Source organism: Pristis pectinata, chromosome 17, assembly GCF_009764475.1.
Source record: "Pristis pectinata isolate sPriPec2 chromosome 17, sPriPec2.1.pri, whole genome shotgun sequence".
Lineage (NCBI taxonomy): Eukaryota > Metazoa > Chordata > Chondrichthyes > Rhinopristiformes > Pristidae > Pristis > Pristis pectinata.
Window position 1 is genome coordinate 14,527,598 of NC_067421.1, and position 26,000 is coordinate 14,553,597.

The 26,000-nt window shown below is 40.5% G+C and overlaps 1 protein-coding gene across 2 annotated transcripts; it reads left to right on the forward strand.

Moving 5' to 3' along the window:
• Positions 1 to 11: 11 nt before the first annotated feature.
• On the forward strand, positions 12 to 12,466 carry slc35e4 (solute carrier family 35 member E4). 2 transcript variants are annotated; one of them, XM_052032573.1, is made up of 3 exons: positions 12 to 129; positions 4,093 to 5,215; positions 11,629 to 12,466. In XM_052032573.1, exons 2-3 carry the CDS (start codon positions 4,618 to 4,620, stop codon positions 12,066 to 12,068), a joined length of 1,038 nt encoding a protein of 345 aa, XP_051888533.1. In that variant the 5' UTR covers positions 12 to 129; positions 4,093 to 4,617; the 3' UTR covers positions 12,069 to 12,466. The 2 variants fall into 2 exon arrangements, with proteins under 2 accessions (XP_051888533.1, XP_051888534.1); XM_052032574.1 differs by having other exon boundaries at positions 35 to 129; positions 4,135 to 5,215.
• Positions 12,467 to 26,000: the final 13,534 nt, after the last annotated feature.

Here is a 26,000-nt window from a genome sequence, read left to right on the forward strand (position 1 = left end):
GTTACGTTGTGCGGTTGTCTCCTCCATAACAACGGACTCCAGCCTTGGCAACAGCATCCCCGGCGGCAGCGGTCGCGCTGTGAGGAGGCTGACGACCCGTGTAAGCATCTCCCGCGTCCTGTCCTACAGGTGAGGCTTGGACTTGGTTAGTTTATGTTTAAATAGTGTTGAACTAATCCATGAATCGAATATAAATGCATTATATAGACAGAGAACAAGGAGTCATTGTGCAGTTTTCAAAATACGTCTTAATTGGACAGAGTCATGGGCAAGTATTCTTAAAACGATAGGAGGTTTGAGTGATATCTGAATTATGTGGGATTAATTGATGAGCTCGGGTATTACCCCTAGTTTGTAAGGTTAAACCGTGATCTAATTGTGGTGCTTAATGTGTTTAAAATAGAAGCCCTTTAACCTCCATAGATATAAATTGTTCACCACTGAGCAAATATTCTCCTTTCTCTTTGATCCTAGCAGAATGATCTTAAATTCTGCCTCACTCACCTCAATTTTGAACTCTATCTGCCACAGATTTATCCTTACTTATATTTTCTATAATCTCTTACTTTCTTTTATACACGTTAACTGTGTACTCCCAATTTGGCGTCATTTGGATATGCATAGCTTGGATTCCTACATTTAAATTATTCATATATATGTTAGTAACATAAAATGTTGTCTCTGCAATAAAATAGATAAACAATGAATAAGTATAAATAAAATTCCATAATAAAACATCAGACTAAAAAACAAAATGGTCATCTAAACTATATAAAATACAAATCATCATTTAAAGAAAGAAGATTTTTATATGTTTGTGTACATAGAAAATATATCACATGAAATTACATAAGACATGCAGCACAGAAACAGGCCATTTGGGTCAACCAATGCATGTTTCTATATGTTCTAATTGATCATTCTACTATCTTTCCTTAGCCAACATACTATCATAACCCACCACTCTTTCATTCTCTTCTGTAGGTTTATGTAGTTTACCTTTACATGAACATCATCTTAACTACATTCATTTCTTTTGGACGCCTCCCCCATTCTTGCACCATCCCACGAGTTCACTGAAGACTTACCATGTCATTATTTAATCTTTCAGCTCAGACGTTGATCCCATTTCAGTTCAGGCACAGACTGTCTGCTCAGTACAGCTACTTCCCTTCTCAACACTTATATTTTAGAGTGTCTGCAAGTTGCGCATAAGTTCACTGACTGAACCAGTGATTGAAGGCCGAGACACTTCCTGCAGATGTGGAAATCTGGGATCATCTCGCTTTCCTGAACCACATAGCATAGTCCCAAAAGATTGCCTGAAATTTCAAAGCTAGTCTTTTATTTAGTTTATTGGTGGCCTATATTGAAATTAGATGTTTGTCAAATGACAATTACTTCATTTTTAATGCTTACAGTTTAACCACTTTCAGAGCTTCTCCACTGTGATTGCCATGATGTCATTTGGCTCTCTCTCTCGCTCTGTGTCTCTGTATATCTATAGAAGTTACCCCAGGAACTATCTCTTAGTGAAAGTAGACATTGATGATGACATTCACCACCATTAGCTGAGCCTTTGGCTGCCTGGCAAAATAGTACTTGAAGATCAAGACATCAAAACCAGCATAGTGCTGTTGGTCTACGTGGCAAGAGTGTTTTTGCCATTCAGTCTGCTTCTGAGACATAGATACCCACAATGGGCATCTGAAAGTACTGGAGAGGTACAACCAACACCGTCTCAGAAAAATCTTTCAAAACCACCAGAAGGATAAGTGAACTAATGACAGTGACCTCTCCCAAGCCAACATCCCCAGCATCGAGGCTTTAATTACATTCAGTCAGCTCAATTGGTCTGGCCTCCTTGTTCCCATGCCTGACCACGGATTCCTGAAACAGGCACTCTGAGCTCTGTATGACAAGAAATTACCAGGAGACTAAAGAAGTGATTCAAGGATGTTTTCAAAGCCTCCTTGAAAATGTGTCATTTCTCAACCAACTCACAGTAGTCCCTCTCCTATAACTGCTCAAAGTATTGAAGGGTGGCACCAAGAGCCTTGGGTGCCTTCAGGAGCACACAGAAGCCTAGAGAATACAAAGAACTCATCACTTCCCCAACTACACACCCGCCCATCCAGTCAAGCACCTCCTGCTCCACCCAAGTCCCATACATGGGTGTAATTGGGCAGCATGGGCTTGTTGGGCCAGAAGGGCCTGTTACCATGCTGTGTAGATAAAGTTTAAACAAAAGTTTATTAGCCTCATCAGCCACCTCAAAACCCACTGAACTGGAATGGATGCTAGTTAACCTCGATCTGCTAGGGACTACCATAGTAAAAGTTATATAGGAACGGAGAAAGTTTATTTATCCCCTTGAAACTTTCCATGAAATCAAGGCTGAACAACATTATATACTTGAATTTTGTCCGTCTCTCTTAATGTTTTTGGTTAACAAAAATTATCAATCTTACTTAAAATTTAATGACTGACATAGTATCAACTACTATTTATGGAACAGAATTACAAATTTCTGCTTCCCACTGAATGTCGTGGTGTTTCCTAGCTTCAGTCCTGAAAGGCCTGATTCTTACTTTTAGTCTCTAATTCTCCACTTCTGAGCCAGCAGAAATAGTTTCTCCTTATCAGTTTCCCTCAGTATCATGAAACCTTCAATCAACCTTCTAAACTTCTTGGAATACAACCCTAGTTTGTGTAAACTGCCCTTGTAATTTAACCCTTAGAATTCTGATAAATCTGTGCTTCATCCCCTTCAAGGCTAGTATATTTCTCTTAGTAAAGAAAAGCAAAAAAAAAGTACAAATGCTGGAAACGTGAAATAAAAAAAGAAAATGCTGGAAGAAAAGTCAGCAGGTCAGGCAGTATATGTGGAAAGAGAAACAGTTAATGTTTCAGTCCAGGACCCTTCATCAGAACCGAGAAATGAGTTTTATTCCCCTAAATTCTTCAATTATGGTTTAGTTCAGTTCTCTGTGCTTCAGTTATATATCTCTAGCTTAGTTCCATTACCAATAATAACCATCATTCCACTTACCTTTACAATTATTTCTGTACCCTCTTCTTGACACTTTAATGATCCGTATACCTGGATCCCCAGTTCTCTTCAGATCTCATTGGTTTGAAAGTACTTTGTTTCTCTATTTCCTTTATTAAAATCCATTTTCCTTTTTTTTTGGCCTGTTGCTTAATCAAGTAAAATATATTTGTGGTGTAATAGTTCTACCTTGAAAGAATAGCTGCAGACCTAAAATGGATCATTCTGCTTTTTGCTCAGATAATATCCAATAATGTGCACAGCTAGTAGAGCCACTGCCTCACAGTGCCAAAGACCCAGGTTTAATCTTGACCTTGCGTGCTGTCCCTGTGGAGTTTGCATCTCCTCTCTGTGACTCTGTGGGTTTCCTCCCACATCCCGAAGACATGAAGATTGGTAGGTTAAATGGCCTCTGTAAATTGTCTCTGGTGTGTCCGTGAGTGGTAGAATCTGGGGGGAGTTGATGGGAATGTGAGCAGGATTTTTAAAAAATGGGATTAATGTAGGATGGGTGTAAATGGGTAGTTGATGGTAAGTGCAGACTATTGGGTCAAGAGCCTGTTTCCGTGCAGTATCTCTCTATGACTCTGTCAATAATTTGCCTTTAATTTCAACCTTGGATAACAGATCTCTTATAGCAAAATCAATATAGATAACATCCTTAGACATTCCTCTATTGATTTCCCATCTGACTCACGTTCTTTGTTGTTCCAGTCTCAGATTTTCCTCGGGTAATTTTTTTTTGGGGGGCGGGGAAAGCGCTATGCCTAGAATTTTCAATTTTACAGAATTGAACCGTTGATGTACGTTGCCTAGTGACAGGCGTCTTTAAGCATTGCAATATTTGACTATTTGTAAGGAGGAAGTAAATAGGATTGTAAATATCACGTGAGAGAGAAACCGTGCACCACAAGCCAAGGCTCGCGTTCTGCGTGCGTGTTAATTACAAAATCTCGCCGTCATTAATTTGAACACGATGCGTTACGGTCGTCATTCTGAAACAAAAATAAATGCGCTGTTATTCTTCTCGATTAATTTAGTAAAGAATGGCCGTTCGCACGGCGTTTTGGGTTTTATTTTAGAAGCCGTCCAGGGACGGGCGCAATATCATCAAACTAAATTTGGAAAAGTGACGTCTGAATTGTGATCCTGTAGCGCTCTGCCCTCGCACCACTTCATTGGACCAGCTGGGGCTGCAAGCAATTCGGAGACGGCGCAAATGAGCGAAGCCGATGGGTTAGAAACACGTTACGAGAAGCACAGTGATTCATCGGAAACAGACAGCATCCAGTTACAACAAGGCGTGGTGAATTCAGAAATCGCTGCTCTCCTGCCTTTTAAAATAATTTATATCCCCCCCCAACCTATGAAACAATTAGTAATTCAACTATTGGCATAGAAGGTGATGTTCAATGGGCGGTGATCCACCAACAAGGACCAAGCTGCTGAAATGGACAGGACTCGTACCAAGAGATCAGCACCATCCCGCTTTTAATTTCAACCCTGAACAACGCCGGAGAGCGTTAGAGGACACGGGGGGAAAATAACCCAAAGATGGAGTTACCATGACAACTACTGATGTATTCCCGGAGTTTCCTCCGCCAATATCTGATAAAGCAACCAGGGAGACCCTGAAGAAGAGGCAGATGTTACACACGCTCGCCGCGGTCGCCGTGCTGCTGGCCACGGGGACTACCATAACCAGCCTCAACAAATGCATCTTTGCTGTGTATAATTTTCGTTACCCGCTCTTGCTGTCGGCGCTTCACATGCTTACAGCCATTGTTGTCGACTATGTTCTGATCCGAATGGGATTCGTAAATCTGAAAATAAAGGAAATCAGCGGCCTACCTACTGCTGCTAAAGTCAAAGTGTTTCTACTGAGCCTAACATTCTGTGCCACCATCGCTTTTGGGAACATGGGATTAAATTACGTGCAGGTCTCCTTTGCACAAGTGATCTCCACCACCACCCCTCTCTTTACCATTGCCATCTCAAAGCTCTTCTTGGGAAAGCACCATCACATTCTTAAGTACACTGCCATGATGCCCATCTGTCTGGGAGCTTCATTCAGTCTTATTGGCGAGGTGCAATTTGATCACAAAGGATGCTTCTACATTTTTGCTGCAACCATGTTGCGAGGAGTAAAATCCATCCAACAAAGTGAGTTGGGTTTCTCAATTATTGTATTAATAGTACTATAATGAGGAGGGGTAGGGTGGGCAGGTGCTTGTTATTATGATGGAGGGAGTGTGGATTTAAGCCTGTCCTCTGGGAAGGATGTTGAAATAAGATGAGGTAGGCCCACATTCTACCCACGAGTAACATTTTCATCCTGAGTCTTGACACCAAAAAATAAATACCACTTTGAGTTAGTGGCAAATAAACAAACATTGTGGGTTTTAAATGGCAGTATGAAGCAACTGTAAATCCAATTGTGACACAATGATCGCAGAACAATACATTTACGTGATTCACAGTCAGAAATGAGATGTGAATGTAAGAAAAGGATGATTAAATGGGAACTAAAAATAGAAAAGGCTAGAAATACTCAGTAGATCAGGTACCATCTGTGGAGAGCGAAACGGATCAGAATTCTGATGAAACATCACCAACGTGAAATATTAACTTTATTTCTTTCCCTACACATGCTCCTTGACCTGCTGAGTTTTCTGACATCTGCTTTTATTTCAGATTTCCAGCTCCTGTATTTCTCTATGCTTTTCGATTATTGGTGATGCACTAGTCTCAAATCTCTTCCTTCTGGTGTTCGAACTCTCCTCATTGTATTTTGTTTTGAATGCCTTTAAAGTCTGTGTCTCTACTGCCCTACCTGGCAGATAATTTAGAAATTTTGGTGCTGCTTGTGACAAAATCCCTGCTGTATATTGTTAAAAAGTGTTTTCCACCAATTTAGACTCTCAACTTCTAACTCCATTACTTTTCTATATTATAATCATTGAGAATTTACTGAGTTTATGTTAACACAGCTGCCATTTAGGTGATAAAGGGAGCAGTATCAGCAGTTCAGATTATATTCAAATCCCTCTGTGGCAGTTGGAAAATTTAAATTTAGTCTTTAACAAAACAACAGCGATGATGGTGACCATGCAACTTAAAGTTTTGTATAATAAGCCTAAGTGATTCAGTAATAACCTTCATGAAACCCAACATTTTTATTCAATCTGGGTGAACGTGACACAACCATGGGATTGGCTATTAACTCTCCTCCTAGAGTGGCCCTGAATTAAGTTTGTAGTCTTAGCCAAGGGAAATCTGAAATAAGCAATAAAAGTTAGCAAAGGATCTAAAGGATTAATTTTAAAAGAAATTCATCCAAACCAGAGTATTGAGTGGCACTGGGGTTTCCAGATCTCCTGAACCTTAGCTCTTTGACACCTCCTAAGTATCTCATACAAGAAAAAAATCAAATCACAAAAACATTGAGGTATATTTGCTTTCCGATTGGCATGTGAAGATGTCTCGTGATGATGGACGTATGTGTGCTCAGAGCAGCTTCGATGAGTGTGTCATGCAATGAAAATAACCAAGGGTCTGGGGACATTAGAGTGACGTTTTGGTCATGACAGGCAAGGCCTATGAATCAACATTGAACCCTTAAGATTCCAGTCTCCACTTAACTTGTGTACTTGGTACCTGGGCTGGAAGGTACAGAGTAATAAAGTTCCTCGTAAGTTTGTGATGAAAGTTCCTGAAATTTGCTCAGAGCTGGAATTATTGATCCTGCCCTTGTATTTGCTGCTTAACATTATTACATTTACAATAATATAGCTTTGTGAAAGTTGGGCAATTGACACAAAATTAATATGGCAGTGTTCCCTTATTTCGCCCCCGCCCCCCCCCCCCACCCCCATTTCTCTTGAAATCAACTAATTCTGAAAAACATATCTGCAAGGACTGGCTTTCTTTGTACCTCCTTAGCTGAGTGATAGTTCTTCACCTGCATGTCAGCTTGCTCTATGATTATTGGTTGGAGAGGCTTGCAGTTCCTGTTCTAACCCAATGTCTGCATGTTGCAATTTTCCAGAAGGGGTCATTGGATTGAAACCAAAAGTAAGAATTGAGACTGTTTTTCCCCTCTCCTTATTCAGTTCAGATGTTTTATAACATACAAGTTGTATGGCTGAAAACTATAAGGCTATAGCTTTATCATCGCTCCAGAGTAATATCATCATATGAGTAAATGCAATTTAATATGTTTGAGGTTGGAAAAATCAAACAAATTATCATGCTGTAGTCCAGCAAATATCACTTAGAAGAAAAGTGCACCTGAGATTAGATTTTTATTTGAAAAACTTCCACCTACTTTTGTATACAAGTTATTTTAACATGCTCATGACATTATCACCTTTACAAGATTGGTGGAATAAAACACAGCTTTATAATAAATTGTTTTGTAATTTAAAGTAGATTTAATGTATAAGGAAATAAGGGGAGCATCTTGTAATAGTGTGCTATGTTCATCTTCATATAACATTTAAACTTTCTCCATCAATCGTTCTCTACTTTGACAACAATAAGTGGTAAGGGACACTTTGGATTTTCATCCTGCAGGAGCTGCTGTTGGTGGGCTGGGGAAGGGATGCAGGGAAAGCACCTTCACTGGGGAATATATATTGTGAAGTGGGAAGGAAATTATTAAAGCAAAATATCTGAGTTTGTCTTTTGAGCATTTTACAGATGAGTATCTTACAGATGGAATAGGAACTGTCATTAAAATTCAGTCTGGGAATATTTTGGGTTAATATGTTGGTAGAGAAAATTGAAATTAGAGAATGGCATTTGTGTAATTTGACTGTTGAATAAGAGAGCTAAAGAAAAATCAAAAATTACTGGACCAATGTGGATGAAGAAAACTGACAAGCAGACTGAATGGTTGCATTGTAGTAATGGGTGCAAAAGTTCATGTAATTTGATTATTACAAAAAGTGGTTTTCTCTACTGTAAACTTTAATCTGATGCAAAGCTACATAATTTAAAAACTCCTCTTACTAAACTTCACTGGAGGCTATTAGGGATAATAGCTTCATTCAGCTAAATAATCCTTATGGTATTTACTTACAGCTGTTAATACTTCTACACAAACTTTTACCAATGTGAAATATTAACGCTGAGTTAAAAATAAATTCTCTGTTAATCACATTGCTTCCTTTCTATTTAAACTTTGAAGTACTGAATATGTCTGTGGATTCTTGCATTCTATAATTTGTTTTGAATTTCAGTGCAGCAGTTGTAACGCCACTCCATTGTCAGATTCCCCCACCAAATTTGACCACAAACAACATCTTCAGCCACCCTCGGGCTGTGTGAATGTTGATGTTAATTAGTGAAGGTACCAGAAATTACACCTCGCAGATTCTTCTGAGCCCAGAGAAGTCAGAAATGTTGTTCTCGGGTATGTGTTTCATTATGTAGCAACTGAAGCCTCAAGAACATAGACAGAGGTCATGGGTCTCAGCAACCTTTGGTCCTATAACCTTAGATGGTGTAAACCATTCTACAAGGTGATTGGAGAAAGCACTTCAACGTGAAAATTCAAGTCCAGCATTGCCAGAGTTAATTGCCCCAGAGTGTGCTGCAGTAAGTGATCTTATTAGAATGTTTTCGTCTTCACCATTCAACGCAAACCTTTGGTACTACAGCACTGCTGGAAGTGAGAATTGAAGTATTGGGGCAAAGTCAACAGGGTATCAGGTGAATAGTAAGACCAGCAGTCACCCATTATCCTTATTCATTGGTTAGAGAGAAAAAAAATAGGAATAGCTTAGAAGAAAATAGGACTTGATTTAAATGCAGGAAAAGTAAGATATATTTAAAAAAAAACCTTTAGATTACTATCCCTGGTATTTGTATCCAAAGAACTGATAGAATTCCTTCCTTTTTTCAATCTTTTTATTAGTTTTCAAATTAATACAGATTAATATATCAATGTTTATACATGTAATACAAAGAGATCAGGAGAACAATCATGACATGGATAATCATAAAGAACAATAGAATATTAAAAAAATCTGTAGATCCAACAATCTGTTAGTGAATGAATATAAAAGAGAAAAAAAACCCAAAACAATAAGAAATTATAAACAATATATCAAACCAAACTAAACGAAAGAAATTTTTTTTAAAAAAACAGGAAAAAAAAATTGGACTGAAATTTCTCAATAGAAACAGAGCAATGTTATGTCGTCAACTCCGTTCCTCTAAATTGAAAGGTTATTATAAGGGGATCTATATCATGTGAAAATATTGAATAAATGGACTCCAAACTTCCTCAAATTTAAGCGAAGGATCAACAGTACCACTCCTAATTTTTTTGAAGTTTAAACATGATATAGTTTGAGCTACAATTCCTATTATGCAGCACTTTTAATGTTAAATATTTACTACATGCAATGAATGTCACTTTCGTTTATCCCCCTTCAAAGCAAGAGAGTTTGACTGGCATTGCATAACATGTATCTCATTATCAATGGGGACTTTTGAGTATCAGTTTTGTGGCAAATTTAGTTTGTTTTAGCAGTGCAAATGCAGCAATTTCTTGAAACTTGCTGGAAGGTTGTGAAGAAAATGCAAATTGTCCAGCAATTTGGAAAAATCTGCAACTCAGTGCATTTCTTTCCCACCACAAATTAATGGGTTATTTACCCACTGGTAGTAGCATGCATGTTAATCTTGCCATTATTTTCCCAGCAAATTCTGGATCGTGGTGAAATGATGTAGCAAAACACATAGATTTCAGTTATTTCCTAATAAGTGGAGAGCAACATTTTGGAAATGTTATAGTATAACATCGCTTGTGATTTTTGGAATACAGAACAGGGTTATAATAGTTAACACCATGAAGAACTGAATGAGCAAAACTGAGTTGCACACAGCTACTTCATTGTGTATTTGTTTTCCTATTCGCTCAACGTGTGCTAGACCCTTTGCTGCTGCAGTTTTACCAGCCTATACATAGACTGTTATTCCGTGTAATCGCAGGTTATCTGAAGGTCACTTTCCCCAAGGCAGTATTTAAACAGATGTAGAGACTTGATGTGGAGCAGGTATATTTAGAGCACACTCATCTGAATTGTATGTTCTTTGAAACAAATTAATTTTTATTTTCATAAGCTGGGATGATCACCTGAGGGCACTATCGTTTATTAAAGAAATCATTACATAGATGCCACCAGTACCTTGGAGAGGTTGCCAGTGAAATGAATTCAGCATCTCTGGTTGAGAGATTATCCGGGGGTCAGTCCCCATCAGACATGAAATGACATTTGGGTAAAGTAGTAATCTGAGCTTCCGTTGTTAAACAATTGCTGTTGCTATGTAATAGTCATTTCTCAGACCTGTAGTCTTCCATTTTCTCTCCACTTCCTCAGGTAATTCAAAAACAGTGAAGAGATGCTTTTATAAATTGAGCCCCAAATGTAGTTGATAACAGTTATCCGACCTAGCCTGTGTAGGCTGATGCTATAAAGATGCAGCCCTGGCCTGTTTCTAAAAACTTGTCATATTTCATAGATCATTATAGAGAACCTTTCTGTGCTGTGTGGTTCAGAGCTATGGGAGGAGCTACACTTAGCTGAAGATTGAGGAAGCTCCCTTCTAGTGTTACTCCATCTCTTTTAGAGTCACTGTCATAACTTCTGCCAAGTATTTTCCTTGTTGGTTAGTTTACTTTACAAAAACAAAATCATGGTTTGTTTCTGTTTAAATAGCAGCTCTATATGCCCATGAACCATTATTATTAGAATTTAAATTCTAACAATGATTACTGCAATTGAAAATGATGGTTAGATTATAACAACTGTGTCTCTGCTGCTTTAATAGATTCCAGAATCCACTTTAATGGTTGTTTCATGTGACACAGTGGGAGCATTTTTGTTTTTAAAATGGTTGAGTCATTTCCACCATTGGTGAATATTATTCAGGAAGAAACCACTGGTTAGCAGATGCAGTAATTTTTTTAAAAAATTATGTATAAAATTACAATGTTGGTGTTTAGGCAGGATCACAACCTCCACATAGCTTCACAATTCAATGCTATGGTTACTATATTGAATTAATTATTTCATAGTTACACCATGCAGTTCAGTAACCTGAGTGTGGGGAGAGTGACTTTTCCATGTATGTTTTACAGAGTTTGTGGAAACCTGGAACTGAGCTTAACTTCTCCTGTGCTGAATTGGTTACTATGGAAAAAAATTACATAATGCAACCACTGATGGATGTTTCAAAGAAGTTCTTTAAATGGGAATCCTTTCAGCTTTGAAACTGTGCAAATTCAGTTGAAGATGAGATTATAAAGTGGGTTTTATAGCAGAGTCCTCAAAAATGCTGTAAAAGTTCATTTTAAATAACACTTGTGCCCACCCATTTTTTTTGGCTGTTTCTGTTTGTTTTGGTTCTGTCTATGTTTGCTTCTGCTTCCTGATTCCTATTCCTCGTCTCAAGTTTGGCCATGCCTCTATCTTTAATATTCCAATGTGATCCTTTTATGTTTTTAATCTTTCATTCAAAGCAGAACCCAATATTACAACACTCATCGCTGTCTTTCTTTTTAGGTATTCTCCTTCAGGAAGAAAAGATCAACTCTGTCATCCTGCTCTACTTGATGTCCATACCAAGCTTCTGTATTCTTATTTCAGCTGCGTTTCTACTGGAGAGTGGCACTGTATGGGAACCATCCATTAAGTATGACAACAGACTTTGGATTTTTATTCTCCTCAGCTGCCTGGGCTCAGTACTGTACAACTTGGCGAGCTTCTGTGTCACCACACTTACCTCTGCTGTCACTCTGCATGTTGTGGGAAATCTCAACATGGTCGGAAACCTTGTCATTTCACAGGTCCTCTTTGGCAGCGAGATGACCGTGCTAAGCTACGCTGGTATCGGGCTTACACTAACGGGTGTGTTGATGTATCAGAATTCAGACTTGATAGCAGACTACTTAAATTCAAGAAGAAAGCATCATGAAGAGCAAGACCGTTTAAAAACTGACTGAAAGAAAGTCTTGTGTATAGCCAGGAAATAATACATTCATAATTCAATAGGATTAAATTTTGCCAAACTGCAGGCAGACAAAATGCTAAAGATATTAAAGTAAAGCACATTGCCTTATTTAAGAATGCTTTACTCAATATTTTGTTCTCCTTAATTGTATAAGTCTGTGACTGGAGTTGTATTTATTTCATCTTATAGTTCCAGACCAGATTATTAAATAGCTCTGTTTTTATTGTAAAGATGTTTCTCATGTTATTGCATCCAAGGAAAAACTAACAATATTGTATTGCCCACTTCAAATGAATTCTGAAAGAGTTGCTCTTACTCTGCTGCTTTCTAGCTATTAAACCTTTAGAACTTCTGATCAGCAGGAAAGGAATGGGAGGAAGATAAAATGAAGTGCACAATTTCTTATTTCTTATCCAACACCAACTTATCATTTTACAGTTGCTGGTTTTGTATAAAAGTGTAATCTCAGCAGAATAATTATTAAGTGCAGATCAATGAGTCATGATGCACTTTGCTGCCCCAATGGTGTAGCAGCAGAAGTTTCACTGCAAGAATTCTTCAGCAGCACCTCTCACCCTTTACCACCTAAAATACAAAGGCTGCTTCACCTACATCTACACATCCATGCCTTGCACAATTATGACCTGAAAATAAATGGCTTGGTCAACTTCCCTGAGCATAGTGGTGTACAAGGTAGTGCTGCTGCCTCACAGCTCCATCAGCCCAGGTTCGATCCTGACCTTCAGTGTTGTCCGTATGGAGCTTGCATCTTCTCCCTGTGACTGTGTGGGTTTCCTCCAGGTGCTCCAGTTTCCCCTCACATCCCAAAGACGTGCAGGCCTGTAGGTCAGTTGGCTGATGTAAATTTCCCCTGGTGTAGGTGAGTGGCAGGAGAATAAGTGGGAACATATGAACATGTGAGAGAGAATAGTTACAGGGAAATGGGACTGGTATGGATTGAAATGGCCTCCCGTGTTATCAGGAAATTAAACTGCATCCTGGGAATGCCTTTAAAACATGTGCCACTGCAATTGAAGAAGCCCCAACTGCACGAGGGCAAGTAAGGATGGGGAATAAATACTGCCCGTGAATCCCTAATGTATTTAATAGAATCAAACCCCAATGCCAAGAGGGAAAACAAGATAAAGGCTTAAAGTCTTGGCCTATGTAATCTGTTCAAGGCTCAGGCATAGGACTTTAATCAACAATGTTATGACTCAGAAGTGAGAGTATAGCCACAGAACGCCAGCTGATACCTCTGAAGGGCTTTATGAAGCCTGAGAGCTGAGAATTCATCAAAATGAACTTCCAAGGTAGCACTGGCATCTTGCTCTTTGATATCAGTAAAAAACAAATACTTAGTACATTGATAGAGATATATTGTATCCTTAGTTAGCTCACATTGAGGATTCTGCTGGGTCCTGTTTAAACCAGGAGTATCAATAAGACTGATTAATAGCCTTGCTCAATGGACGTATAATTGGCAAATGAAGTTCAATATAGCTAAATGATAGGAAGCATAAGAAGATCACATTATTTGGAAGGTACAAGTCTATGTGGGGTAGACTTGGAATGCCAATGCACTAATCATTTGACATTGTGTCACAGGTTAGCAAGGCTATAAAAAGATGACCAAGCACTAGAATTTATTTCCAAAGGTTAGGGCATGCTTGTACTGCGTATGGATCTGGTAACCATGTTTTTTTTGAAAAAGGGAATGGAGGCACTGGAGTGGGTCCAGAGAAGATTTCCAAGGTTGATACTAGAAATGCCAGGATATACATATTAGGAAAGGATGAACAGACTGGCTTATTCTTCTGTTGAGAAGAGAAATCTGAGTTGTAATTCAGTGGAGGTTTTTTAAAATTGTAAAAATGTTTTGATAGGCTGGTGCAGAGAATTCTCCAACTTGAGAAGATGAGCATAACTAGAGGTCATCATATAATGGTCACTAAAAGGTCCAATCAGCAACTCAGAAGAAGCTTCTTTACACACAGTAGTGAGAATGCAGAATTCACCACTATAGGGAGTAGTCAGAGTGAATGTTGCAGTTGTCTTTAAGGAGATGCTGGACAATGATATAAGATAAGATATCTTTATCAGTCACATGTACATCGAAACACACAGTGAAATGCATCCTTTGCACAGAGTGTTCCGGGGGCAGCCCGCAAGTGTCGCCATGCTTCCGGCACCAACATAGCATGCCCACAACTTCTTAATCCGTATGTCTTTGGAATGTGGGAGGAAACTGGAACACCTGGAGGAAACCCTTACAGACACGGGGAGAATGTACAAACTCCTTACAGACAGTGGCTGGAATTGAACCAGGGTCACTGGCGCTGTAATAGCGTTATGCTAACCGCTACACTACCGTGCCTGCTGGAATGGAAGGTCATGCAGTTAGATCTAGATGAGACAAGATAGAAGGCTCGACTGGAGCATAAAGGCTGGCATGAACTAGTTTGCCTGAAAGACCTCCTTCTGTGTCGTACATCTGATATTATCCTGTGCTTTGTCCAAGAATGGTAAGTTTGTTTATCAGAGGGTAAATTCAGGAAGTTTTCAGAAAATCAGTTTAAATATACTGATGCTTGTTATCATCTGTTATTATATCATGGATGATGCAGTAACCAATCAATGTCGGTATAAAAATAAACCCAAAGTTGAATAATAACCATCCCTAATATACAATTTAATATATAGTTTATTTTAAAAGAGTCAAATTCAACCTAGTGTAGGAATAACATATCTTCAGAGTAACCTTCCCAAATTACTGCAGAATACTGGTCTACAGTCATCTCCTCAATTCTGTGGTTTAGGACATCCTATTCAGAGGCAAGGGTGCTACCAAATGTCCTTGCAGATATTGTAATACTCATAGAATATTCAAAATAATCAATTAAAGTAAACATACAAATAAAATATTCAGAAAACAGAAACCTGACCAGTTTAGATAATCAAAGGAAATCAAGTTGTCAAAATGTGCTAATGAATAATAGGTCCTATTCCTACCAAGTGGAGATTTAAAAATCATCCATCCTTTCAAAGTTGCAAATGGGTTTCAGTCACCTATTAACTATTGTGGTCGAGTATTTAGTTTAACCCTGAGTTTTCTCAGGGACTGACTGCTTCTACAGCCACTCCCCTCCCATATCTTCATAGCTTCTTTCATTTAGATTTAAGGCCCTACTTTTGCATTGAACTACATCCCTTGATAACCACGGCACAACTCAATGCTCAATGTAAAATTCTACCTTTCCCCAAAGGCACCTTGACAACATCAATAAACTCCTTTTGAAATATTGGGGAATTGAAGGCTATTGGAACTGGCAGAGATGAGGGCTGGGGCAGATCAGCCATGATCATATTAAGTGGTGGGGCAGGCTTGAGGTGCCAGGTGGCCTAATCCTGCGCCTATTTTCTTGTGCTTTTTCTCATCACACAAAACGATCCAAAATTGCTTCTTCCCTACTTGATTTTTCAATATTCCATGAATTCATCTTCCTCTTTATAACAACAAATTTTATTCATCCAGGTTGTTAAAGTTTCCCTTGATTACTGAATTATAATTCCCTAATTTATTCCATACCCAATATCATAATTGTTATTAGGAGACCTGTAAATAACTCCTACCAATGTGTTCTGCCCTTTGCTGTATCTCAGCTCAACCCAAGTTGATTCTAATTCTACATCATGTTCCTTCAAGCTGAAATAATTTCTCATCACTGCACTGATCTCCTTCCTTATTAATCCTAAACATTGAATACCCTGGAATATCTAGCTTCTAGCCTTGGTTACCATGAAGCCATGTTTTGGAATTGGATAATAAATAATATTTTTTTTGCTTTTTTTTGTCCCATTAACTCATTTACCTTGTTTTGAATGTTGCAAACTTTCAGGTACAGTGCCTTTAAGATTATTAATAGAATAGAATGCATGTTTTCCAAATGTTCTGTAAAAACCATTAAAATAGTTCCTTTCACAGATTAAAAAAAAGACTGGAGCACAAAGTATTTACTAAATAAAAAAATATTTTGATTCTTTTGAATTAACAAGAAAGATAAAAAATCTTTACAAAAATATCTCTTTGGAAATATCTTCTCAAAACTACAGAATCATCTAGCCAGATTGCTAATCCTACAGGATTATTTAAATTCTTTCATAATGCCAAATCAGATTTGTTTATCCCTAGAGTTTAAATATAAAGCCAGGAATAAAGTTTTGCTTTAATTACCAAATGCACTGTTGCCTCAAATTTGTTTACGGAACCTTAACTAAGAAGTAACAGGGATGGAATCAGTGCAAATTTGCAGGCTCAAATCTTGCTCCAGTGTGTCACCAGTTTAATTCATGGCACGTACCATATTTCAATGGAACCTGTCCCAGTGGTTAGAATTTAGAAGAAAATGTTCTTGAAATGACCAGCTATTACTGTTTGGGAATTGAAATAGAAAATGCTGGAAACTCTCAGCTGGCCAGGCAGCATCTTTAGAAAGAGAAACAAGGTCAACATTTCAGCCTGATGATCTGCTGAATATCTCCAGCAGTTTTTGTTTCCTTTCAAATTTGCAACTTTCTGTTACAGTTTTAATAAATTGAAATGTTGATGGTTGGTAATGGGCCAATTCACTTTTGAGTCTGTCAACTGCTAGGATTCACCCCACCTCCTCTGTCCTGCTCTCCCCGTACCCTCACCAGCATGGGTCCAACTGTCCAGGGTCTCCAGATCCCATAACTGCGTGGGGGCATAGAGCAAGACCTCATTGTTGACCAGGGCTCAGTAACAGTGTAACCTTGACCCCAGTATGTCCCTAATGGCTCTTGATTAGAGACAAAGCTGAGAGCTAAATTTAAAGGTTATTAAAAATACATCAAGATGCTAATAAATAAATTAACGCATCAAAATAGAGTAAAATACTTAACAAGATCAATAACTAAGCATCTCATTCCCAATCTGCAGGTTAGGAACCCCACTCAAATGATCCTTCGCCAGGTCTGACAGGGGGAAATCCCAGTACAGTCAAGCTGTGCCACTGGACTCTCAAGTGGAATCTAGCACTGGCCCAATGTTCAGCCCATCCCAGACACGAGATGGCACCACTTAAATCCAGGATGTACTTACCCATGAGCAGCTGAACAGTAGTTTCCTTACTAATTGCCAGAGGCAGCCAGCTCAACCCGAGTTAATGATTTCATGAGGCTGGCCACCCTCTAATATCTTTCTTATTGTGGTGTGTACTGATATAACTGAGCACCAGTTAGGTGCTACCCTTAATCCTATCCTCGAGTTACTTCCACAACAATACAACGTGGTACTGAAAATTGTTCAAATTTCTTCCCTTAGAGGTCAGATTAGCACTGCACATGGCTGTGTAACCTCGGCAGAGATCAGCTCAATCAACAAAGATCAGAGGTTCAATCTAAGGCATCTGTAGGACTCAGTCGCACAAAAGGCAGTGCAATTACCAATGGAGCTTCAGTCCTGCTATCTTTCCTAATTAAAGACTACATCCAAAACAATAGGAACATGATTGAAAATAAATATTCAACTGGGAAGATTTGTAAAATATTATATGGTTTCTTAATAACAAAATGCATTTATTTACTGCAATTAATGTGGCAAAGTAGTTCAAGACAGGGCATCAGACATAAGAAATAGTAGGAAGAAGCAAACTAGAAGTCCAGAGAAGAATTTAATGAAAGTATTTTATGGTGACAAGTTATAGGAAAATAAAATAATTTAGGCAGGTTGTAGATTGGAGTGGGATAAGTTGAAAGGGTTTGAATTCATGGTACACCTTGTCGATGCATATTCTGCTGGTGTATGCCCAGCACATCTGCCGCAGAAATTCTCATCCATACCATTGATATCTTGTGTCTTGAATATTGCCATGCTCTCCAGTGTGACCTCCTTCATTCTATGCTTCATGAACTTGAGGACACCTGAACCTCAGGCTAAGTCCTATTAAACCATCACCCAGTTTTCACTGATATACATTTGGTCCCAATGATTTTTCAGGCATTGGCCTCAGCAGTGACCTCAGAACCCACAAAACCAGAATGGAAACAAGTCATCCTCGATCCTGAGGGACTAAGAGGAAGGATATATTATTCACTGCCCTTATGAAAGTTAATAGTGAATCTGCTTTCACCTCCCACTTTCAAACAATGTATTCCACATAAAGTGGTTCTTTCCATTCCCCCCACAACCCCCCACCCTGGCCCAGTTTTTCCAGTCAGCTCACCAGGAACCATTACCAAGTGAGGAGGCACACAAGGTGAGAAAGAGGAAAGAAATTCAAATCTCAGAGATGAAATTTTCAATTATAAAACATAGGGGTGCAAAGCAAGTAGTGTCACTGCCAGAGACCCAATACAGTGCAGTGATTCACATTCAGTCCTGACCTTGGGTGCTGTCTGTGTGGAGTCTCATGTTCTCCCTGTGACTGTGTGGGTTTTCCCCGGATGCTCCAGTTTCCTCCCACATTCCAAAGTTGTACGGATGGGAAGGTTAATTGGTAGAATCTGGGGGTGGGAGGGGGGTGTTGATGAGAATGTGGGGAGAATAAAAAAAATTAAAGAGGATTAGTGTAAATGGGTGGTTGATGGTGGGTGTGGACAGTGGGCAAACAGCTTATTTCATGCTATCTCCCTCTGACTCTATGAGCTCTTGCCCATTTGCCTTGATCCAGTGGCAGTCAACTCTCCCTGATCCTTCTGTACTCCAAAATAGAATTGCTGCTCAGAGACAATGGAGACCTAGGTAAAACATAGCTGATGATACTGCTCAGTAACCCCAAAAGCAAAGTGCTGGAGCAGTGCACCCAAAGCCACCTTACAATTGACCATGCCACCGAGTAAGCCATTGACATGTTGACTTGGCAGATCTGAAACATCCTTCAATATCCATCAACCAGTCTCCAGAAAGACAGTGCAAAAAAAAACAAACTACCGGAGGAGCTCAGTGGGTCAGGCACCTGATGGACAGTTGCCGTTTCGGGTCGAGTCTCTGCATCAGAATGGTAATGGTGTGCTGCACTCTACAGAGCACTGGACAGACCAAGGTCTGAACCCATAGGAGCCATGAACCAGAGAAGGCAAAGCTACAGACAGGTTATAGCATGGAAGGAATTCATTTTCCTCACTGAGTCCTGCAACTTTTTGTAGGAACTACCCAATTGATCCCATTCCCTTGTCCTTTCCCTACAGCTCTCCAATTTTATCTTCCTTCCAAGTACTTCTCCAGTTCCTCTTTGAATACCACCAGTTTGGCCACAACAGGAGTATTGTGTCAAATTCTGAGCACTGTATTTTGGGAAAGATGTAAAGGCTTGGTTAAGGCTGCAGATAAGATTTATTAGAGTGATTCCATGGATGATGGACTTTAGTTATGTAGATAGACCGGAGAAACTGGAACAGAGGAGGTTGCGAATGGATCGGGTAGAGGTACATAAAATCATGAAGGGTCTAGACAGAGGGGACAGAGAGAAATTGCTTACATTGACAGGAGGATAAGACCCAATGTTTTATAAAGGTTTATCAATGTCGTCTTTGCTCTATACTCTGTGCTTCTATTTATAAAGCCAGGGACATGTATGTTTTTTTAACCACTTTCTCAACCTGTCCTGCCACTTTCAATGTCTATCAAAGACTTTAGTGTTTCCTTTAATGTTTAACTCCCATTCTCTTCTCATAATCCATCTGTCCTGTTTTCTTTTTCACTTTCTCTTTCAACTTCCTCTATTCAACATGGCTCTCATTTGAATTATTCACCTGACATACGTCATAAATCCCCCTTTTCGTTTCATCTTCCATCTCTCCTTGCCGTCCAGGGAGCTCTTGCGTTGATTCCCTTCTATTTCCTCATTGTGGGAATATGCCCAGCCTACACCCAGAATATCTGCTCCTTAAAGGTCGCCAATTGTTTGGTTACAGTTTTAGCCACCAGTATTTGGCTCCACTTTATACACACCAGATCCCTTCTCATTCCATTGAAGTTGCCCCTTCCAATTAAGTTCGACTTTAGATTTCTCCTTGCCCCTTATTATTTATTAATCTAAACCTCATGATACAATAATCACTGCTGCCCAATCGTTCTTACACTTGGCCTATATTCCCCAAAACCAAGTCCAAAAATCCCTCCTCCTGCAATGGGCTGAAACCATACTGATCTCCCAAACATCTTTCAGAAAGTCCTCTGTGTCCTTAACTCTGTATCAAATTTTGTTTGATAATGGTTTGTAAAGTCACTTGAAATCTTTCAATCATATTAAAGATGCTATATGAATGCAAGTTGTTATTGGCTGTTTGCTGTGGAACACGTCACAGGCGGACTTGAATTTATTCTTACCCCATACCTACACACCAGCATTGGTCATATCCTAGCATTTTAATTGCATGAATGAACCTATCATTTTCTGTCTAAACCAGAGACTCTGAGGGCAATTGTAGCATCTGCAATGTTGTTGTCAGGTCAACTAAATTAGCAAAGGTCCAACATCTCCCACATGCTGGCATCTTTAGTCAGTAGGAGTTGGGCAAAAAGTCACAAGTAAGTAGTTTGTACAGCAAATTATTATCCCCTAATTATGATTCAAGGACCAGATGTTGGAGTTAATTTATATAGTTGAAGGTTTAAAGCAAAATAAACCAGGAAATTAATGAAGAGCTTCAAGCCTTATTATCTTAAATTCTGGTTCAGTATTAGAGATCTATTAGAACTGTGAAAGACTAATGTACTCATCTTTCACCTTCAGGCCTACCTTGAGACAAAAGTAGTCTCTTTGCATCACTTACAATGAATTTGAATTTAAATGCATTTTGACAACCTCCATTTGACACTGGGCTCCAGTTTGTACATCTGACACTGTACAACATGCTATTACATTTGGAAAGTTGCAAGGTCAGTTTGTGCTGAATTAGCTCTCAGCCAAGGCACCAGTAAGGCACTAAAATTAGACTGGAATCCTGGCCAGAGAGCAGAACAAAAATCAGCCAGAGCTCCTCATGACAGGTACGCCAACTAAAAAGCAAGTGTGAGGGAGAGAGAGCATACAAGTGAAGGGCAATGGAAATTTGTATGGACCATTTATCTGGCATTAAAATGGCAATCTGTATCCCTTTAATGTTGCTTTAAGAAGATTGAGAAGTTGCATTGCAATATTTAATAACATTGTTGTCAGGCTCCTTCTTATAATGTCACACTGTTTGATGCAACCTCATCAGCCAGCTCTGAAGGATACATGCATAAAGAAACACCACTAAAACTCTTCCAGCTATTGGAGAGTGCTGCTTACTTCCACATACCAATGATTCCTGAAGGTAAGGGCGTAGTTCTAGATTTTCTGACAGGTATCTGGGGAGGCTGGTGGATCATATTACCTGCAGGAGGGATGTCCTGTTTTCAAGGGAGATCCTCAGGGTTTCTCCAAGCGATGCTGGCAGGAATTTGCCAGGGGTGGTCTCTGTTGGATGCAACATTTCCCGACAAACCACAAGAAAAGGTTGTGGCCTCCCAAGTTTGGGCTACCCCTGGAAGAAGTCCTCGCAAGTCTTTTTCATTGCATCTATATTTCTTACCTTCACCTCAATTCTCGCTCTTTTAGCAGGTATATCAGTTAAAAATCAAGTGTGAGAGTCAGAGTGCAGGAGATGGAGGGCTAGATACTCATGCCCTATTTATCCAGTATTAAAATGGTATTGTGTGTCTCCCTTCCCCTCTCCTTCTGCATGTCTCTGTGGCCCTCCCTGCGTCTCTCCCACCATCTCTCACACATTGCTCTGCCTGTCACTCTCCCTCCCTCTCCCTCCCTGCTGCTTCTGCTTCCCTGCCTGCTGATCCTCCTCTTGCTACATCTCGCTGAGTTCTTCTGATGGACTACACAGCAGAGTGGTACAAGCAATGTCAGGATGGCCGTTGAATACTCCAGAGACTGTCAAGGTGATGTAGACAGGAAATTGTGTCCTGTTGTGCTGACCTCCACACTGCTGGTGGTGATGTGACTGGCATCATGGTCTCATTCATCCAGTGTGGGCAGAATGATCACCTTTAGAAGGAGATAGTCATCCATCCTGGGGCAGTGTGGTCCCTGAAAGAAGAGAGTCAGCTGTGGCTGGCTAAGAAATAATGAGTCATGGGAGTTGCCAGCAAACCTGGAGCTGACCATTGTAAAGGTTGTCCGGTGCTACACCATCAGGTCCACATTGACAGAATGTTATCCCTTCCTGTGGATAGTATTTGTGTGCTGAGAAATGGGAGGTCTAATGTCCACACGGATACCTTATGATTGGTGCACTTTGGGAAGCTTGTTATGGCAACAAACACCCATGGCTTCTGCTCCTTTGGGGTGATGTGAAGGAGGTGAGTTCTGGTCTCCAGGAGAAAGGATCAGCAAATTGGGACATGTGGCATAGGAATTATTCTGAGGCTAAGAAGTTGAGATTGAGGGTGACATTGACTTGGGCAGTGAGACCAGTGCAGGGAGGTGTAGCTGAGGCTTTATGAGCTCACAGGTGTGAGTCAGGACGACCTTGTGGAGGCACGGTGCGCATGCATCTTCTTCCCTCTCCTGGCTCCCTGTAAAGCCTGGATGGGTAAGGTGGTGAGCCATGTCCAGAGTTAGCTGTCACCCTCTTGGGTGATCTGACAGTGAATGCAGGGTTAGTGTGATCGGCCCTATAAATCACACTGCAGTGTCAGTAAAGGTTAGTTCTTCCCACTGCCATTTTCCAGACCTAAGTGATGAAAAGTCTCAATGATGACAAATTTTGGGTGTTACTGTAAACATCACTTGGGCAAATTCATGCTGGAAAAACATGAAAATCCCACCCAAAGATCAGAATGTAATCTTAGTGACTGATGCTAGAGCACGCAATTGCGTACAATTGCTTCACCTTGCACTAATGTGATTTCCAGCATCATAACGTCATTTTTGTGGTGTTTCAGAAATGAATTTCCATCCCAGCATGTTGGAAGTGGATTGGACACACCATTTGTAGCCACTTGGTGGGTCTGCCTAAAACAAGAGGGCAATGGTATAAGGTGAGAGGTAGGAGGGTTAAATGTGGCCTGAGTGGGGATTTTATTCACACAGAGAGTGGTTGGAATCTCAAGCATGCCTAAAGAGGTGGTAGAGGCAGATACTCTCACAATATTTAGGAAGTGTCTAGACAAGCACGAATTGTCAAGGCATGGTGGGATACAGGCCTGTTGGGATAAATGGGACCAGTATAGATAAGTACAATGGTTGGCATGGACATAGTGGGCCAAAGGGCCTGTTTCTGTGCTACATGGCTATGACTCTAAATAGTTGTCCTGTGAGGATGGTGATTGACAAGTGTGCAGATCGCCTGATGATGATTCTTGACACACGTAAGCAGCTTGGAGTAACTTCACGGGCAAGCTGCAGCGTTATAATGTGGGTGTACTCCATAGAGATCCTGCAGGTTTTGGGTCTGGTTGATGAACATGGCAAGGACATTGGGAATGATTGTGGCTGAGACAGCCAAAACTGATGGGGAAGAAAAGGCTGCAGGCACTCATATTGATTGGCAGAAACCCAGAGTATTGGTTGGGAACCTGTGAATCTACCAAAGGTTTTGAGCAGTACAAACACCTTTTCACCTACTTGTACAGTGGAAGTGGACCTTCTCTTTTGCTGATTGACAGCTGCTTGAAGTGTTTAGAAGTACTGCCATTTGCATTAGATGCCACTGAGAATGGACAGAAAGGATCAATGAGGTCAGATTTTGTAAAAAAATCTAGAAATCAGGTCAGCACAGTTTGTCTTGTTCCTCTACTTGAACGGAGTTCAATGTACCTCAATGTCCCATTTCATCCAGCGTCCATTGGAGAAGATGAAAGAACTGTCCACTCACAGACAACAAAGCCACAAAGAGTCCAAGCAATCCATGACCATTGGCTTGTATTGTTTCTGATTGTGTCTGAAACCTCACCACACTCCATCGCAGGATATTATCAACCAAGATGCTGAAGGGCGCCCAGTGGCGCAGCAGGTAGTGCTGGTGTCTTCCAGCACCAGTGACCCAGGTTCAGTCCTGACCTCTGGTGCTATCTGCATGGAGCTTGCACATTCTCCCTGTGACTGTGTGGAATTTCCCTGGGTGCTCTGTTTTCTTCCCATGTCCCAAAGATGTGCAGGTTGGTAGGTTAGTTGGTTAACTCTAGAGTAATTGGGTGGGAGGGGAACCAGTTGGGACGTAATGGGTCATGAGAGAGCGAGTGTTACAGGGAAATAACTGGGGAATGCGACTGATAGGAATGTTCTATCAGTGACATCGCCTTGATGAGCTGAATGGCATCCTACTGTGTCAGGGGAAAATATCGATTGTTGGTAACAGCACAGCTGCCTGACTTTGTATTGCTGCCTGACTTTGAAGGACAGGTAAAGGATAAGAAGCCAGCAGTGGTGGCAGGTGCAGTAGTGTAGCGGTTAGCATAACGCTTTACAGCATCAGAGACCCAGGTTCAATTCCAGCCGCGGTCTGTAAGGACTTTGTACATTCTCCCCGTGTCTGCGTGGGTTTCCTCCGGGTGCTCCAGTTTCCTCCCACTTTCCAAAGACGTACGGGTTAGGAAGCTGTGGGCATGCTATGTTGGCGCGGGAAGTGTGGTGACACTTGCAGGCTGCCCCCATAACACTACACAAAAGATGCAGTTCACTGTGTGTTTCGATGTACATGTGACTAATAAACATATCTTATCTTATTCAACAGGTTGAGAGACAGTTTCAGGTGATGGGCACTGTGGGAATACTCCAACACCAGGCCATGAGGATTGTCATGATGGAGCTGTGGGAAGAGCGCAGTACTGTCTGCTAGGGGCCAGTGTCTGATGGAGCAAGCACGTGATCAGGAGGAAGGTGAGCAAGAACGCGATGTGCAGGATGAAGCTGAGGTTGAGCAACAGGATTGGTTCTACGATCTGGCCATTGGCAGGTAGGATGAAAACAGAAAATACAGAAACACTCGGCAGGTCAGGCCCCATCTGTGGGAAGAGAAACAAAGTTAATGTTTCAGTCAAGGACCCTTAGTCAGAAGTGGGAAGGAGAGAAGAGAAGCTCATTAAGCAGCAGGGAGGGTGGGAGAGTCACCGACAGAGTAAAACAGGGAGTAAGCTGTAAACGAGAATATCTGGTCAATGAATGAATGAGAGTGGTTAGAATCAGAAGAATGTAGGGGTTACAAAATGCAGAGCAGGAAGACATGTCCAGCAGGTCAGGATGGGCACGTCCTCCACTTCCAGAGGGGAGAAAGGAGAAAATACAGGGCAAAAAAAAACAAACAAACTGAGCCAATATCAGAGACAACCTATTCAGACGGAGAAATCAAGTTACCTGAAGTTGTAGAATTCAATATTAAGTCCAGAAAGCTGCAACATGCCCAAATGGAAGATGAGGTCCTGTTCCCCAAGCTTGTGTTGGGCCTCAGTGTAACAGTGCAGGAGGCCACAGGCCGATAGGTCAGAGTGCGAGTGGGATGGAGGATTAAAGTGGCAGGAAATGGGAAGCACAAGGTCGCCCTTGGGGACTGCCAAGTCAGGGGGCACTGAAGCCCCCAAATCATGTAGATGACACACAGTCTACAGCAGATGTTGATTCATGGGAATCATGAATGTCTAAAGCTGGCATCTTGGGAGGAAGGAAACACTCTTGAGAGACTGCAGAGCTTAAGGACACAAAATGATGAAATCTAAACCATCTACTGAGTACTATGTAAATATCTGATGGATGTATGTTCATGTGTATTTAAACAGTTAATTCATGGTATTTTATATAGGATGTTATTTTTAATATAGGTTTGTAAAATTTTTTAGGGAAAAATATTGTTGTTTTTCAGCCTGAAAAATTAACTGTTTCTTTCCACAGATGTTACTTGACCTGCTGTTTCCAGCACTTTCTGCTTT